The sequence below is a fragment of the Phacochoerus africanus genome, chromosome 4 (assembly GCF_016906955.1).
Source record: "Phacochoerus africanus isolate WHEZ1 chromosome 4, ROS_Pafr_v1, whole genome shotgun sequence".
Classification (NCBI taxonomy): Eukaryota; Metazoa; Chordata; class Mammalia; order Artiodactyla; family Suidae; genus Phacochoerus; species Phacochoerus africanus.
This window is the reverse complement of record NC_062547.1, coordinates 62590226-62607000: the sequence shown is the minus strand read 5'-3', so window position 1 is coordinate 62607000 and position 16775 is coordinate 62590226. Positions and strand designations below refer to the sequence as shown.

Sequence of the window (16775 nt, the reverse complement as noted above, 5' to 3'; positions counted from 1 at the left end):
GGGAGGAGCGGAAAATAAGGCCTTATCGGGAATATTGCGCCTGCGCACATGGCGCCTTGCGCCTGCGCTTTGGCAGCGCGTCCACGGCCAGACCTAACGGTCCGCGCGCTACTCCCCGGGCCGGAAGTGGAGAGGAACTGTCTCGGGTGCGCCCGGCCTGGCTCACCGCCTGGCAGTCCCCGCTGTCGCCGCCGCCTTCGGCCAGTGCCGAGGGTTTTTGCAGCCGCCATGTCCGCCAGTGCCGTCTACGTGCTGGACCTGAAGGGCAAGGTACTGATGGCTCCCCACCCTCGGTGTTGCCAGGCAACTGGCCGGGGCCTCGCCCCTGGGGACCCACCCTGTTGCTAGGTAGCCGGCCAATGGGAGCCTCCCTGGTCTTTGAAGCTTTGGCCTCACCTGAGGGCTCCACCCTGTTGGTAGGTAACCGAGAAGGGGTCTTCCGTCTGTGAGTCTTGCCTTGTTGCTAGGTGACGCGGTGGGCTGCCGCCGTTGCAAGGTAAACGCGTGCACGACCCCCATCCTCACCTCTGTGGGCAATGAGCTCCGGCCTCCGTGGGGGTCCCGGGGAACCCGAGGCCGCTAGGAGCGCGGGCCGCTGCCGGCAAGAAAGCCAGGCCTGACGCCGAGGGGCTGGGCGACCCTTGACCGGAGGTGGTGAGGCGTGGCGGGGATACTGTGCCCTCAGGCCAGTCCCGCTCTCCGAGAGCTCGGAAGCTTCTGTTTATCCAGCGACTTTTCTGTAGCAGTCCTTGTAGGGGTTTCTTAGCATTCATTGTAACATTGAGTTATAAGGGTTAGGTGAGGTGGGTGGTGGGAATGCTGTTTTACAGAGGGAGAAACTGAGGCACAGAGAAGTAATGCAACCTGCCTAAGGTCACACTGGTCAGTCACAGAGAAGTGACAGGTCTGGGAGTGGAACCCAGAATCATTTGTTCATTCAGCTGGTATTTGAGGAATATCTACGAAGTGCTGGGCAGGGTGCTAACCTTTGGGTTGCCTTTGGAGAGCAAAATCAGAGTCTGTCCCTGTCCTTCTGGAGCTCACAATCTGATGGGCGAGAGGGACACTGATCTCAAAAAGCACAAATAAATATAAGTTGTGGAACAGTGAGGGTGTAATAGGAAAGTCCACCTCCGCTGGGTGTCAGGGAGGGCTTCCCAGGGGGAGTGACAAACCCAGCTGAGACATGATGGAGGAATTGGACATAACTAGAACCTCAGTGCTTTTCCCAGGGGTTTCAGGGAAAAGTTCTTAAAGGAGGGATTGCAAAGCTTTCAGAGGAGGCCTACTGCCTTCCTCCCAAGTCCATTCCTTCTAGAAGGCAACTGGCCTCTTTCACTGGGGAATAATAAGAAAAGACAGGACTAACAACATTAAAACAGGCCCCTCATGGATGAGTTAGTGGGTGCCAGGCCTAGGCGGAGGGAACAGGAGTAGCGCAGAAGCAGTAGGGAGTGAAGAGGTAAAGTGACTGTCCCTTGCCACCCCAGTCCCCACCCCCAGCACTTTCCCAGAGCCCCTTGAGTGGGTTGCCTGCCTTGGAGGCCACCCAAAGTCAACAGGCCCTGGGCCAGGCTTCCTTCCCCAGCCTTCTTAGAGGGCACAGGGCACACCAAGGACTGGGAGGGTGCAGTGTTCCCTGTGTCTTGGTAGCACATGTTCTTGTTTCTGCCGTGGTCACCGTGTCCGCAGCAGTCCCACAGACTGCCTGGTCACATCACTTGTTTCTTCAGCAAACATTTCATGAGCACCTCACATGCACCAAGTCCAGGGTTGACCTGAAGAGTTAGGGCTGAGCTCAAAACCTGTCTCTGCTGCTCAGCTACATGACCTCGGGCAAGTGTGTGAACTCCCTGAGCTCAAGACAAGCTCAGCACCACCCATGGTCCACAGTCCATGTTAGTCCCCATGGACCTCAAGCTCTGGCAGGGGAGGTGCATGAAAGCTGACAGACCCAAACAGAGACATGGATCTAAATAGGCAGATGTACTTAGCAACAAGGGCAAGGACAAAGCCCCAGGTAATGCAGTTGCCCAACCTTAGTTTTGGCTGGCAGCAGAAGTGGTTACGAAAGGCTTCCTGGAGGAAGGAGAGGCCAGAGCTGGGAAGGTGACCAGGTGGCAGTCAGGTGGACAAGGAGGTGTCACAGTGGGCCCAAGGGGTGAGTGGCAGCCCATTGGGCCTGGCAAGCCAGAAGTCCTAGTTGGTGCTGGAGCCTCAGAGATGGCATCAAGAAGGCCACGGGTATTGAGGATGTCCAAACAGGAGGGCAGGACAGAAAGGACTATTTTATCTCAGGAAGGAAGAGCCACCATGAGGAGACCATAGCCTGGGAGAAGCATAATCAGACATGCCTTTCAGGAAGCTCCAGAGGCAGCCTCCTGTCCTGAGTAACCATCATGCTATTTATTATCCTCCGCCCCCCACCCCCTCACCCTGCCCCACAGACCTCATGTTTTGAATGTTGGCCTTCTGTGCAGACTCCATTAAATCAAAAATAAGATAATGGCACATCAATACATTCACAACCACTCGTCTACCTGACAGCCAGAGCCTCTGATCACCAAGGAAACCAGCGTGACCACTTTCAGCAGATAGAAAACCCTCCACGGACATTTCTCTGCCCCTCATCTTTCTCACTTCTCTGCAACTTCCATCACCACCTGCCACGCTCCTCCTCAGAAGGCTTCCATTGGCTCTCTGTTTTCCCCTCTTTCTCTGAATGTCTGCTGCACCCCTCCCCCCCCCCCCCCCCCCCCCCCGCCCACCAGCAGAGGCCAGCTCCTCAGGTTCAGGCCTAGCGTGCCTCCCATGCTGTCACTCTCCTTGGGGGCAGGCTTTGATTTATGTCACTGTGCCAATAACTCAAATTTGTACACCAGTCCAGAGCACTGATCTGGAGACCCACCAGTCTCCAGGACACCTTGAAGGTCTCACAGGCACTGCAAACTCAGCATTTCCCAAAACGAGCTCATCTTCACACCCCACCCTGCTCTCTCTGAGTGGGTGACGTTGCCATCCATGCAGCTGCCCAGGTGGGAGACCTGGGCATTATCCTGGCCTCCTTTTTGTCACCACCACATTCACTTGCACAGACATTTACTGAGAAGCTCCTAAGGGCCAGGCTCTGTTGTGGGTGCTGAGACACAGCCGTAAAGTGGTCTGTTCTCAAAGAGTGTTAGACTTTAGTAGAAGCAACAGATGATAAATAAGGATATGAATATACAATGCAATGGTGATGTGGGCAGTGATGATAAAGTGGGGTTGGGAGTAGAAAGGGATAGGATATGATCTCAGCCAGGGTACGCAGGGAAGACTTCTCAGAGGAGGTGCCCTCTGAGCTGAGGCTTAAGAACTGAGAAGGTCTAGGGCAGGACATTCTGGACAGAGGGAACTGCAAGTGCAGAAGCCCTGAAGCAGGAGCAGATGCACATTGCTCAGAGAGAGCAAGAGTGCTGGCCAGGGATGCTGGAAAGGGGTGAGCCCAGGGAACATGGATGGAGAGGTGTTGGAGGGGCTGTGAAGAGCCAGACAGCCATAGAGATGGACTTGTGGCTTGTTCTATTTGAAGGGAGGCTGGGGTAGATGGCACTTTCAACAGGGGAGAGATCTGATCTGACCTTCAACTTCTAAGAAGGCCCCCTCACTCATTGTGAGGAAGGAATTGTGGAGTCAGGCTCAGCAGCAGGGGGTAAGGGTTGTCACCTCAGTGTTGCTTGCCATCTTCCAATCTGTCCTGGCTCCTGCCTTTGTCCTCTTATCCGGGGCCTGCAGCCCCAGCTCCAAGGCTACTCTCACTCCACCTAACCACACTCCTAGGTCTCCCATGGGCTGCACTCCCCACCCCAAGGCTTCAACCACACTGGTCCCTCTGCCTCTATCGCACCTGTCCCCTGTCCCCTCAAGCCTCAGTTTGAAGGTCATACGCATGAAGAGTCTCTCACTTCCCCTTGAGCAAGTTCTCAGTGCAGGGATCCTGTTTGTCTTAGTCAACCCTGTGTCCCTAGACCCAGCATGATGTACGGTAGCAGGATACATGCTGTATGCTTGTTGAATGAGTGGACCTCTGTGCAGCTCTGGTGATGAAGGTGAGCAAAAAAATGAAACAGTAAAACCATGTATTTTATGAAACGACAGGTTCTGAGGCAGGCGGTTCCCAGTCCGGTCAGTTCATTGGTGTCATTCTCAGCACATTACTGAGTCCCTGCAGCCAGCTGTCCTCACGGACACACAAGAATGGCAGCAGCTCTAGGCAGCATCTCCAAATAGAGCCTGGCTTGGAATGGCATAGCTTCTCACCTCCTTTTTTTTTTCACTGTAGACATTTATTTATTTTTTCTTCATTTTAACTTTTAAAATTTACATCCTTTCAATCCACCACTCTCATTTTATTTTTTAATTTTTTTTAGGAATTCTTTTATTACTCAATGAATTTTATTACATTTATAGTTGTGCAGCGATCATCACAACCTAGTTTTATAGCACTTCCATCACAAACCCCCAGCACGTCCCCCGCTGCCCAACCTGTCTCATTTGGAAACCACCTTAAGTTTTTTAAAGTCTGTGAGTCAGTATCTCACACCTCCTTTTTTAGTCCTTCAGGGAGGTGTAACTTACATGTAACAGACTGTGCTTATTTGAAGCATATGGTTTGATGAGTTCAGTCATTATGTATACCCAGGAAACCATAAGCACAATCCATCACCCCCTGAAGCTTCCTCACACCCTTCTATGTCCAGCCTGTCCCCAGGCAGCCACTGATGTGTTTTCTGTTACTATTTCTCCAGATTTATTTAAGTGGAATCACATAGATATGCTCCCCATTGTCTGGTTTCTTTCACTCATCTTAGTGATCCTGAGATTCCATCATGCTGTCCCTGGTATCAGTAGATGTTCCTTTCCGCAGCTGAGGAGTGTCCCATGGTGTGGGTGGACAGTTGTTGTCTCCATTCACCTGTTGAAGGACACTGGCATCTCACCAGCCTGAATTTATTTAAAATAAAGCTACTATGAACATCCATGCACGTGTCTTCATGTGGACATATGGTTTCCTTTCTCTTGGGTAAACATAAGAGAGGAATGGCTGGGTCACAAACTTTTTGAGAACCTGCCAGACTTCACCAGAGTGGTTGTCCCCCTTCTATGTTCCCATCAGCAGTGGTACTGCTTATCCACACCCACAGGCCATGGGAGAGCCATGAGGAGAAGGGCTTCTCTTCAGGACACAGACAGGTTCTAGTACACTCAGCAGTGTTCCTCCCCAGATGCAGACAGAAGAGCAGGTGCATTAACATAGGAAAGGTGCCAACAAGATCTGCAGTGAGAATCCGTGGGATGTTGTAGTTGTGTTTTTCTGTTTGTTTGTTTGCCTGCACTCATGGCATATGGAAGTTCCCTGGCCAGGGATTGCATCTGTGACCTACACCACAGCTGTGGCAATGCCGGGGATTGAACCTGCCCCACTGCAGAGACAACACAGGATCCTTAACCCACTGCACCACAGCAGGAGCCTGCAGAACTGTTGTTTACCGTAGCATCTCCCGAGTAATGCAGTCCTGGACTCTTGCCCTATAGCCCCCTCCCACGCTCCCCCTGCAAAGACTTGGGGAAATTGACTTGGGGAAATGCTTTCCTTGAGGAGCTCCCTGGGAAATGGAAATCAGATGGCCCTTTTAATGGACAGGTGTAATTGGGGTCCCAGGAGGGAAGAAAGCTGGTTTTCATCTTCCTCCCACCCCTACTCCCAGCATCCAGCTTGTGCAAGTGTCTTCCCTCTTCCACCTCCACCCAGGTGCTCATCTGCCGGAACTACCGTGGTGATGTGGACATGTCGGAGGTGGAGCACTTCATGCCCATCCTGATGGAGAAGGAGGAGGAAGGGATGCTGTCACCCATCCTGGCCCACGGGGGCGTCCGCTTTATGTGGATCAAGCATAACAACCTGTATCGTATCCCTTTGCGGGGCATTCCTGGGGGACTCCTGTTGGGCATGTGTGTGTGCGTGCGTGAGCAAGCGACTGAGAGCTTCCAGGACTGGCTTGGGCCAGCAGGGGCCATCAGGCACAGCCCTGTTTTCCTGGAGCTGCCTGTTGCCCAAGGATGACAAGTGTGACAGGGGTCTTTGTCTGGTCCAGTCTGGTCCAGGGAGCCAGGGAGGCTTCCCTGAGGAGGTGATATCCTGGAAGAGGCCTACAGGAAGGCCAGGTGTCCTCCAGCCACAGGAGTGCACCAGCACAAGGAGCGCTAGGCTTGGGCCAGGTCTCATTCCAAAGCTGTGGTGGGGATGGCTGGAGCACTGGAGAGAGTTGCATGGTAGGAGCAAGGCCCAAGTGGTTAGCAGGGATGTGCAGTGTGGGGCCTTGTAGGACATCACATTAAGTGTTATGGGACATATTTGGAGGGTTTCAAGCAGAGGAGTGACACTGTCAGATTTGCGTCTTCTGGAAGTCTCTGGAGGCCAGACTTCAGGGATCAGGAGTAGACATGGGGAGGAGGGGGTCAGCATCCAGGTGGGAAGGGTGGTGGCTTGGACCATGAGAGGTAGTGGGAGACAGAGAAGGGGATATTCTTCCCATCCCTGCCCAGATCTCAGAGCCCCCCCCCCCCCCCCTCAGGCCATGTGAAGGCCTCGCTGAGCTAGTTTCCATCTGTGAGGTCTGACTGGCCACCCTATGGCTTTGATCAGCCCTCTAGGCACATTCTGATATCCTGCTGCAAGAAGAGCCTGGCTTTGCGGCCCACAGCCCTGTTCAGACCCAGGCTCCATAGCTCTGTGACCAAAGTCAAGTCCTCACCTTCTCACGGTCCAGGGAGATCCCCGCAGGACTGTTAGGGTCAGATGATCTGGTGCATCTGCATTGCACCCAGCATACATGGGTTCTGTCCCCTTTCCCATGTTCATGGAGACACATAGACCTTGCTAGTGCAGGTGTGGTCCATGGGCTAGAGCCTCTCCTAGGAGCCTTTTGGAATTGCAGAATCCCAGGCCCCAGGCAGCCTTGCTGGGTCAGAGTCTGCTTCTTAATGGGGCCACCCCTGGTGATTCGTGTGCACAGTACAGTGTGGGAGGTGTTGGCCAGGACCCTCATCCAGGTCCCTGAGGTCTGGATCCCCACAGCACAGAGTATTGCAGGTGGCCTGTAACCTGGGAGTTTGCTGTCTTGGAAGCTGCCCTGAGTCTGGGCAATGTTGTCCAAGTGTGGAAAGGAGGGAGGGGAGGCTGTGCCAGCTCAGCAGGAGCTGCCAGACCAGTTTCCAGTTGGGCCTCAGTGTTTCACACATGGGCAGCCAGGGAGGAGACAGCGAGGGCTCACCCCTCAGCTGCCAGTGCCCAGCACACCCTGAGTTCCATTTTCAAGAGGCAGTTTCCAGCAAGGCCCAGTCGTGAGGGTTGGAGGTACCTGGTGCCCCTCCTTAGAAGGCACCTCGAGGGCATGTGGCCCAGACTGGAGGTAGGAAGCCAGTAATCCTTTCTGGCCAAGGGTCCATTTCCTGGGGCCCAAAGTGAGGTGGAGGCGGCCCCTTCTCTCTCCCAGAGCTCAGATCTTGTCCATGGGATGGCACAGGCCTGTTATGAATAGGCCCCCGACACGGGCCTTCGGTGGAGGAACTGGCCTCCCGGGTGGCTTAAGGCCCCTTAGGGAAAGAGGAACAGGAAGTGCCCAGGACACAATGACCCTGGGAGGTGGGTACATATGTCAGAGGGAGAGTGTGTATGCCAGGCACTTTACAAACGTCACCTTGGTGAATCTAGTCTCAGGCTCCCATCAAACAGGTGAGAGAATGGGGGCTTTGTTTAAAAAGGTTTGTTTCAGGGATGAAGGCTTGCAGAAAGGTAAGAGCCAGAATTGTCCCTAGCTTCTTCCCTCAGAGCCTGACCAGAAAGCCCTGGACCTCAGGAGGGTCACACAAGCCCTGGGCTTTGGGGAAGGGCCGGTTGTGTCCTGCTTTCTGCTCCCAGGACACACTGCACTACCTCCTCCCGCCCGGCTGCTCACCCCACTTGAAGTGCCCTCCACCATACCCTGGGCTTCAGCCCTCAGCTCAGGTATCACCTCCTCAGGGCAGTGCCCTGCCTAGCAGCTGGGGTGGGTACCTTTTGCCCCCTGCTGCCCTTCTGTCATATCAGCACTCCCTAGGGACCTGGACCTTGTCCTACTGTAACCACCTGGTCTTGGACCCACTGAGGGCCAAGTCAATGGCTCGGGGTGACTCCGAGCCCAGGGTTGAGGTGGGCATCTCTCCCAAACATGCAGTGAACTGGGGTCTACGAGGCAGAAGCCCAGGCCTCTGAGTGCTCCTTAACTGCAGCTGCCATGCAGTGGTTGCCACCTCCAAGAAGAATGCGTGTGTGTCGTTGGTGTTCTCCTTCCTCTATAAGGTTGTGCAGGTGAGTCAAGCCACAGGGGCCATGAGGGGTATCAGTCAGCTGGCTCTGAAGTATATCCCCACTTCCCAGCCACCCGAGAGCTGTAGCATCCCTAGGGAGTTCTAGAGCCAGAACCCCAGGAAGTGGACTAGGGGAACCCCACCTGCTCTGTGTGGGATTCTGCAACCTTAATTGTCCCTCCACCAAGTGAGGCAAGTGAACAGAAGGTGGGGCCCAGGCTAGGAGCGAACCCAAATTCTGGAAGGGACAGGTGTGCCCCCCAGATGGCTGAGGAAGGGTGGAGATGAGCAGCTGGGTTAACCAGGAGGGCAGAGCCAATTTCTGCTCAGAGTCTCCTCAGGGGCTATAAAGGCACAGAAGCCTGAGGCCCCACCACAGAGAGAGGTGACACATGGCAGGCCCAGCTGACAACCAGGTGGAGAGGCAGAGAGAGTGGCACATGCAGAGGCCTTGGGGTGGGAGTGCACTTGGTGCCCAGTGTGCCCAGGACAGTGTGGGGCTGAGGTCAGCAAGGTGGCAGGGCTGGACCATGGGGTAAGGGGTGCATAGGGCCTAGTGAGGAGTTTAGATTTCACTACAAGTCTGATGAGAGATAGTGGAGGGCTTTAAGCAGGAGACAGACAAGACCTGATTTGAGTTAGAGCATCTCTAGCTGCTGAGTGGAAAAGGAGCTTGAAGGCAGCAGGGAGGCCAGTGAGGAGGTTGTGACAGACTTCCAGGAAAGAAATGGATGGGCCTGGCCAAAGTGGGGGCTGTGGGGGTTAAAGAATGCACAGATTCAGACCCAGGAAGCTGGGGAGGGGGGAGAAAAGCTTTCATCCCTCAGCAGGTGCCATGTGCAGCTAGATCAGGAGCCACCGACGCCAGACACGGCGGAACTAATGTGGGCACTGAGGACATGGGAACAGGAGAGCAGTGCGTTCCCTGGGGAGCCCCTGAGTACAGTCCAAGGAGTAGCCCTTGCTTCCCAAGCTGTCTCTGGCAGGGCTGTGCTGCCTGTGATTTCAGAGGAGAGGCCCAGCCGCTGCAGTCATAGAGTGTGGAACCGGAGAAGTGGGAAGGAGGGAGGTTCTCCTCCCTGGAGTGTTTGGCGTTGCCTCTCTGTTTTGGTGTGTGTGCTCACAAAAGAGCTTCTCCCAAGCCCCTCCTCCCCTTGTCTCCTGTGGCATCCCTGCCTTGAGCCTCTTAATTTTTCTGTTGAAATGGGGCAGATGCATCTGCAGGCACAGCTCTACAGACTGGAGTTCAGGGAGGCTGAAAGCAGACTTGTCCTGTCCCCAGTGGCTCTTGTCCCTCACCTGAGTCACTCCTGACCCAGAGCCCAAGAATGAAAGTTACAGTCAAGATTAAAGAGAAGCTTGGCAGGGCCCCCAGGCCTGGTGGTGTCTGTCAGGGAGAGGAAGAGAGTGGTCACCAGGCCTTCTAGGATGCCTGCACCTCCCTGGCCTGGGGCCTGCCTCACAGGCAGCCACAGCTGTCCTCCTGCCCACAGGCCCTGAGCCCAAGACCTTGTCCGTAGGACTCCTAGGAACAGGCAAGTGCAGCAGTGGACAAAAGGCTGCTGGCAAGGGCCTTGGGGCACAAAGTGCAGATGAACTTGTGCAGAAGTTCATCCCTTCCTCAACCTCCCTCTCAACCATCTGCCTCCCATGCCAATGCCGCAGGTGTTTTCGGAGTATTTCAAGGAGCTGGAGGAGGAGAGCATCCGCGACAACTTCGTCATCATCTACGAGCTGCTGGATGAGCTCATGGACTTCGGCTACCCCCAGACCACAGACAGCAAGATCCTGCAGGAGTGAGTGGGCAGGGTGGTGAGCACAGGGCGAGGGTCACGCCCGGGCTTGATGTTGGCAGGTTTGGAGATGAGGAACCAAACGTATATTCATGTTGTTGGCCCTCTGCCCCGGCTTCAGCTCACCAGGGGTTTTCTAAGTTACTCGGTAGTTGTGGGTCCTTTTTCTACTCAGCAGCCCTGTGTAGCATGAGTGTTTTTTTTTTCTGTTGCTAGGTCTTCATTCTCCATCCACAGGGGTGCACTAAATGTCTCATTATTAGGGAGACACCTGCCTTTGTTTTTATTGTTATAAAAGAGGCCGTGATGAAAAATCTTTTTAAAAAAAGCAAAGTATTAGAAAGAAAGATCTTTTTTTTTTTTTTCCTTGGTCTTTTGTATTTTTAGCCACACAAGCAGCATATGGAAATTCCCAGGTTAGGGGTCAAATTGGAGCTACACCTGCCGGTCTACACCACAGCCACAGCAATGCAGAATCCAAGCCTCATCTGCAACCTACCCCACAGCTCACAGCTTTGCCAGATCCTTAATCCACCGAGCCAGGGATCAAACCCGCATCCTCATGGATATTACTTGGGTTCACTAACCACTGAGTCACAACAGGAACTCCAAAAAAAAAAAAAATCTCCCTTCTTTAATTTTTTCTCTTTTTTTTTTTTTTTCTTTTAGGGCCGCACCCACAGCATATGGAAGTTCCTAAGCTAGAGGTTGAATCTGAGCTGTAGCCACCAGCCTATACCACAGCAACAGCAATGCCAGATCCAAGCCACATCTGCAACCTACACCACAGCTCAAGGCAAAGCCAGATCCTTAACTCACTGAGCCAGGCCAGGGATTGAACTTGTGTCTTCATGGTTACTAGTTGAGTTGTTACTACTAAGCCACGACAAGAACTCCAAATTTCCCTTCTTTAGAATCCTGCCATTCAAATTAAGGCCACTATGGATTAAGTGCTTCCTGTGAACCAGGCCCTGTGCAAGCACTTTTTTTCACTCCAGTCACAATCAGAGGGTTTGTCCCCCCCATTTGACACTCAGAGAAGCCACATAACTTGTGCACATCTCACCTCTGCTGTTCCCCAAGTGGGGTCAGGGTCACCAGGTTACTCTCCCAGGGTATCAGTCCCCTCTGCACACCGAGTGCAGGAGCAGTTCCTGCCCACTTCTTGTTTTCCTCACCAGCACTGTTTCCTTGGTCCCCTAAAAGCAACCGTTCTGCAGTCATTGCAACTGAAGATTTTTCTTGGAGTTTTTGGAAAATGTAAGATATTTCTGTGTTAAATGGCCCCAGGTCAAACCAGAGCCTGCCTTTTCTGGAGCCTGCTGCAGGGAAGGGCTGTTTTCAAGAATGTCAGTGCCTGAGCTGCTTAACTCTGAGCCCGGGCCCACAGGTACATCACTCAGGAAGGCCACAAGCTGGAAACGGGGGCCCCAAGGCCCCCAGCCACCGTCACCAATGCAGTGTCCTGGCGCTCCGAGGGCATCAAATACCGGAAGAATGAGGTGTTCTTGGACGTCATCGAGTCTGTCAACCTCCTGGTAGGCTTCCTTTATTTTCTTTTCAAAAAATGTCTCCTCCATGATGGGAAATAAAAGTAGCTTGACTTTAAAAATTAGCAAAGCCCTGAGAAGCAGTTTCCGTGTGATAGTACATCAGCAGGATTCACTTTGAGCCCCTTGTTGCAATGCAAGCTTGTTTTATCTTCATTACTTTTTATTCTTATTTAGAATGAATGCATGCACATCATTTAAAGGGAAAAAAAAAAAAAAAAGCAGTGTATAGAGTTAGAAAGTGAAGGCTCCATTATCAGAAAGGCCAACTCACTGAAGAATTCATTGTCATCCTTTGGGACCTTATGCTGTAGATATGCAGACATATGTTGCTTTTCTATAAAACTGAAAGCATAAGATATGGTTCTCCTGCAACTTGTTTTTGGGGTTTTTAACATTTTTGTGTATGTTTGTTTTTAATTTATTTTTTAGTTATTAAGTAGAGTCGAATTTTATTTTCAACATTTCTATGAATTTTAGAGCATGTACAGATTTGTGTACCCATTGTCATAACCAGGAAACAACAACTCCATCACCTAAAAAACCTCCCTCATGCTGCTCCCTTGAAGTCACACCCTTCTGCCTGTTCCCAACCCCAACAACTGCTGATCGGGTCACCATCACCATAGTTTTATCTTTTTGAGATTGTTGTATGAGTGGAATCATACAGAGTGACTGCTTGCGTCTGGCTTTTTTCAATATGATGCATTTAAGATTCATCCAAGTTGCTCTGTTTATCAAAAGTTTATTTCTTCTTATATTTGTTTATTTTATATTCTGAATCACAGTTTATCCATTCACCCATCAAAGTGGGTTGTTTCCAGTGTTTGGCAATTGTGAACAAAGTTGCTATAAACATTTCATGTATAGGTTTATGTGTGGACAGAAGTTTTCATTTCTCTAGGGCAAATACCCAGGAGTGGGATTGCTGGGTCATATGGTAAGTATGTGTTTAACTTTATAAGAAACTGCTAAACTGTTTTCCAGAGTGGCTGTAACATTTTTGCATTTTCACCAGCAGTGGATGAGAGTTCCGGTTGCTCCACATCCTTCATCAACATTTTTATTTTTGTCATCTTAATAGGTATCTCATCATGGTTTTAATTTTCATTTCTCTAGTGATTAATGATGTAAAGCATCTTTCTGTGTGCTTCCATATATCCTCTTTGGGGAAGTGTCTCTTCATGTCTTTTGATCATTTTAAGTTGGGTTGTTTGTTTTCTGATTGTTGAGTTTTGAAAGTTCTTTATATATTCTGGATAAACTTTTTTGTCAGATATGTGATTTGTAAATAGTTTCTCCTAGTCTGTCACTACTTTTCATTCTCTTGGCATTACCTTTCACAGAGCAAGTTTTTAATATGGAGAAAGTCCAAATAATTTTTAAAACTGGTTATGCTTTTGGTGCCATATCTGAAAACTCATTGCCAAGCCCAAGGTCACATAAATTTTCTCCTAAATTTCCTTCTAAAAGTTTTATAGTTTTATATTTGTTTGTTTGTTTGTTTACTTATTTTGCCTTTTAGGTCCATACCCGAGGCGTATGAAGGTTCCAGGCAAGGGGTCAAATTGGAGCTATAGCTGCTGGCCTATGCCACAGCCAACGGCAACACAGGATCTGAACCACATCTGCAACCTACACCACAGCTCATGGCAACACCAGATCCCTAACCCACTGAGCAACGCCAGGGATCGAACCCACATCCTCATGGGTAATAGTTGAATTCATTTCTGCTGTGCCACAACAGGAACTCCCATTTCTTTTCCTTTTTTTTTTTTAAATTGGCTACACCCATGGCACATGAAAGTTTCTGGACCAGGGACTGAATCTGAGCCACAGCTGCAACCTATGCTTCAGCTGCAGCAACACCAGATCCTTTAACCCACTGCACTGGGCTGGGGATCAAACCTGTGTCTTTAACCCAAGCTGCCGCAATCAGATTCTTAACGCACTGCACCACAGCAGGAGCTCCCATTTCCAGTATTGGTAATTTATGTTGTCTTTCTTTTCTCTTTGTCGATCTTTTAAGAGGTTTATCTGTTTTATTGATCTTTACAAAGAATCAGCTTCTGATTTCATTGATTTTCTCTTTTGTTTTCCTGTTTTATATTTCATTGATGTCTGCTCTTGTCTCTAGTATTTTCTTCCTCATGATTTCAGCTTATTTTGCTCTTCTTTTTCTACTTTGTTTAAGTGGAAACTGAAAATTGTATTTTGAAACCTTTCTTCTTTTCTAATGTAAACATTTAATGCTTTAATTTCTCTCTAAGCACTACTTTAGCTATATCCTATACTGATATGTTGGATTTTCATTTTTGTTCAAAACATTTTCAAATTTCCCCTGAGACTTCCTTTTTTTTTTCTTTCTTTTTGAGGGCCACACCCGTAGCATATGGAGGTTTCCAGGCTAGGGGTCAAATCGGAGCTGTAGCCACTGGCCTTCACCAGAGCCACAGCAACACCAGATCCGAGCCGCATCTGCAACCTACACCACAGCTCGAGGCAACGCCAGATCCTTAACCCACTGAACAAGGTCAAGGATCGAACCCTCAGCCTCATGGTTCCTAGTCAGATTAGTTTCCCCTGCACCATGACAGGAACTCTGAGACTTCCTTTTTGACCCATGGATTATTTAGTAAAAATGTGTTGTTTAATTTTTAAATGTTTGAAGATTTTTCTGTTATCTTGTTATTGATTTTTAGTTTAATTCTATTATGATCTGAGAATATAGTTTATATACTCTCAATTATTTAAAGTTTGTTAAGGTTTGTCTTAATGATCCAGAAGATGATCTATCTCAGTGACTGTTCCACATGCACTTGAAAAAAAATGTATATCGTGCTTTCATTGGATAGAGTGTTCTGTAAATACCAATTAAATCCATTTGGTTAATGGCATTATTCAATTCTTCTAGCAATTCTTGCTAATTTTCTGCCTGTTGGTTCTACCTATTACTGACAGAGGAGCATTAAAATCTCCAGCTGTAATTGTGAATTTAGCTGTCTTTGCTTAACATATTTTGAATTTCTGCTATTAGGCACAAGCAGTTTTAGGATTCTTCTGTTTTCTTAGTTAACTGACCGTTTTATCGTTATATACTATCCCTCTTTATCCCTGATTTTTTTTTTTTTCCGCTCTGAGGTCTGTTTTGCTGTTATCACTCCTTAATTCTTTTGATTAGTCTTTACATGGTATATGTCTTTCTATCCTTTTACTTCCTTTTTTTAATCCTTTTACTTTTAACTTATTACCTGTGTCATATATCTTATAGAAAGCATATAATTGGGTCATTTTTAAAATCCATTCTGGCAGTCTCTGTCTTTGATATGTTTAGAGCTTTTATACTTACTATAACCATTAATTTGCTGGGATTAAAGTTTACCATTTTATTATTTGTTTTCTGTTTGTTTCCCCTGGTTTTTGTTTATTTGTTTGGGTTTCTTTTTGTTTTTTTATGGCCACACCTGCAGCATAGGGAAGTTCCCAGACCAGGGATTGAATCCAGGCGGCAGCTGGGGCCTATGCAGCAGCTGTGGCAATGCCAGATTCCTTAACCCCCTGCACCCCCTGGGGATCAAACCCACACCTCCACAGAGACCCTAGCTGCTGCAGTCAAATTCTTAACCCACTGTGCCATAGCAGGAACTCCTGTTCCCTGTTTTTCATTCCTTTGTTTCCTTTTCTTATCTTTCTATGATCTATTTGAACATTTTTAGTGTTCCCATTTTGTTTCTTCATTCTATATTTTTTCTTCGTACAGTTTATTTAGTGGGTGCTACAAAGTATATACTTACTTTCTTATCATCTACTTAGAGTTAATATTTTACAACTTCAATTGGACTTTAGAAACTTTACTGCCCCTTTATAGAGTTGTCCTATATATTCATCTGCATACATTGAAAACCATGTCAGGCAGTGTTGAAATGTTTGCTTTCAATTGTCAAACGTACTTTAAAGAACTCAGGAAGAGAGTAAGAAGACTTTTTACCATATTTAACCAGATATTTACCATTTCTGTTTTTCTCCTCTCATTCCCAATTTTCCAGGTTTCCCTCTGGTACAATTGCACTTCCGTCTGAAAAGCTTCTTTTAGCAGTTCTTTCAGAACAGACCTACTAGCTATTTGATTTAATGACAGAAATTTTTTTGAAATTTGAATTTCCTGGAGCCTAGGATATGAGAAAATAGAGAAAAGGGGAGAAATAGGGGATTTCCATACTCCCTCTGAGCAGCAATAGTTCCCCTTCTGGCCCTGGAGCCAGAGCTAGAGGCTTCCGCAAGTTCTGTCTTCACCCCAATGCTCATTTCCACTTCCAGCTTTCTGCTGCACTTTCTCAAGGGCCGGGGGTGTTGTGGACTGCTCATTCCCCCAACTCTTCCCAGAGCTGCTGGAAGATTTTCAGTCTTCCAGTAGTTGTCCATGCATCCTGCCCAGGTTTTATAGCTGTGGCCGGTGGCAGGGAAAGGGCGATGCTAGCCAATTCCAACTGCCCTGCAGCCCACCTGACTCCACACAGGAGAGGACCTCGCCTCCCTGCCTGGGAAGACCAGGACTGACTGGGCCAGTCCCGTCCTGTGGGCCACTTAGGTATGCCCGTTTCTGACTTTTACAGCCAGTGTAGAAATGAGCGGGATTGCTCATCCTCAGGCGTGTGCTTGGGCATCTCTCATACTGGGAGGAATTTCTGGAGGGCTGAGTTCCCAGACATGCAGTTGCTAAGTGACAGCACTTTCCAAAAAGGTTCTGAACGTCAGCATATTTGCCATCTTACTTTCTAAGCTGTGAGGCAAGACAGTAGCCTCACTCACTGCGTTACCCTCCTGCCTAAGGACCTTGGTCTAAATTGTTTACTAAGCCCAGAACATGGCTCTAGGGTGTCCCAAGGCTGAGAAGTAAATCCCAGGGAGCAACTTATAAACAGCCGTGTGGGAGAGCACCAGGAGTTCAAGGGGGTCCCAGCTACAATGTGTCCTCGCATGTGGCACCGCCCAAGGACGACCCCTGTTCTTCTATACAGGAGGCAGCACAAGGCAGATGTGGACA

The 16775-nt window shown here is 49.4% G+C and overlaps 1 protein-coding gene across 2 annotated transcripts in view; it reads left to right on the top strand.

The window, feature by feature from the left end:
- The first annotated feature begins 39 nt into the window (after positions 1–39).
- The window catches only part of AP1M1 (adaptor related protein complex 1 subunit mu 1), a 29464-nt gene continuing 12728 nt past the window's right edge, over positions 40–16775 (top strand). Inside the window, exons 1-6 of one of the 2 annotated variants that reach the window (XM_047776714.1) lie at positions 66–270; positions 5792–5948; positions 8322–8389; positions 10054–10184; positions 11572–11719; positions 12636–12671. In XM_047776714.1, coding sequence (XP_047632670.1) covers positions 229–270; positions 5792–5948; positions 8322–8389; positions 10054–10184; positions 11572–11719; positions 12636–12671 — 582 coding nt within the window. In that variant the 5' untranslated portion in view covers positions 66–228. Of the gene's footprint in view, positions 271–5791; positions 5949–8321; positions 8390–10053; positions 10185–11571; positions 11720–12635; positions 12672–16775 lie in introns of both variants that reach the window. The other variant, XM_047776715.1, reaches the window with a different exon arrangement.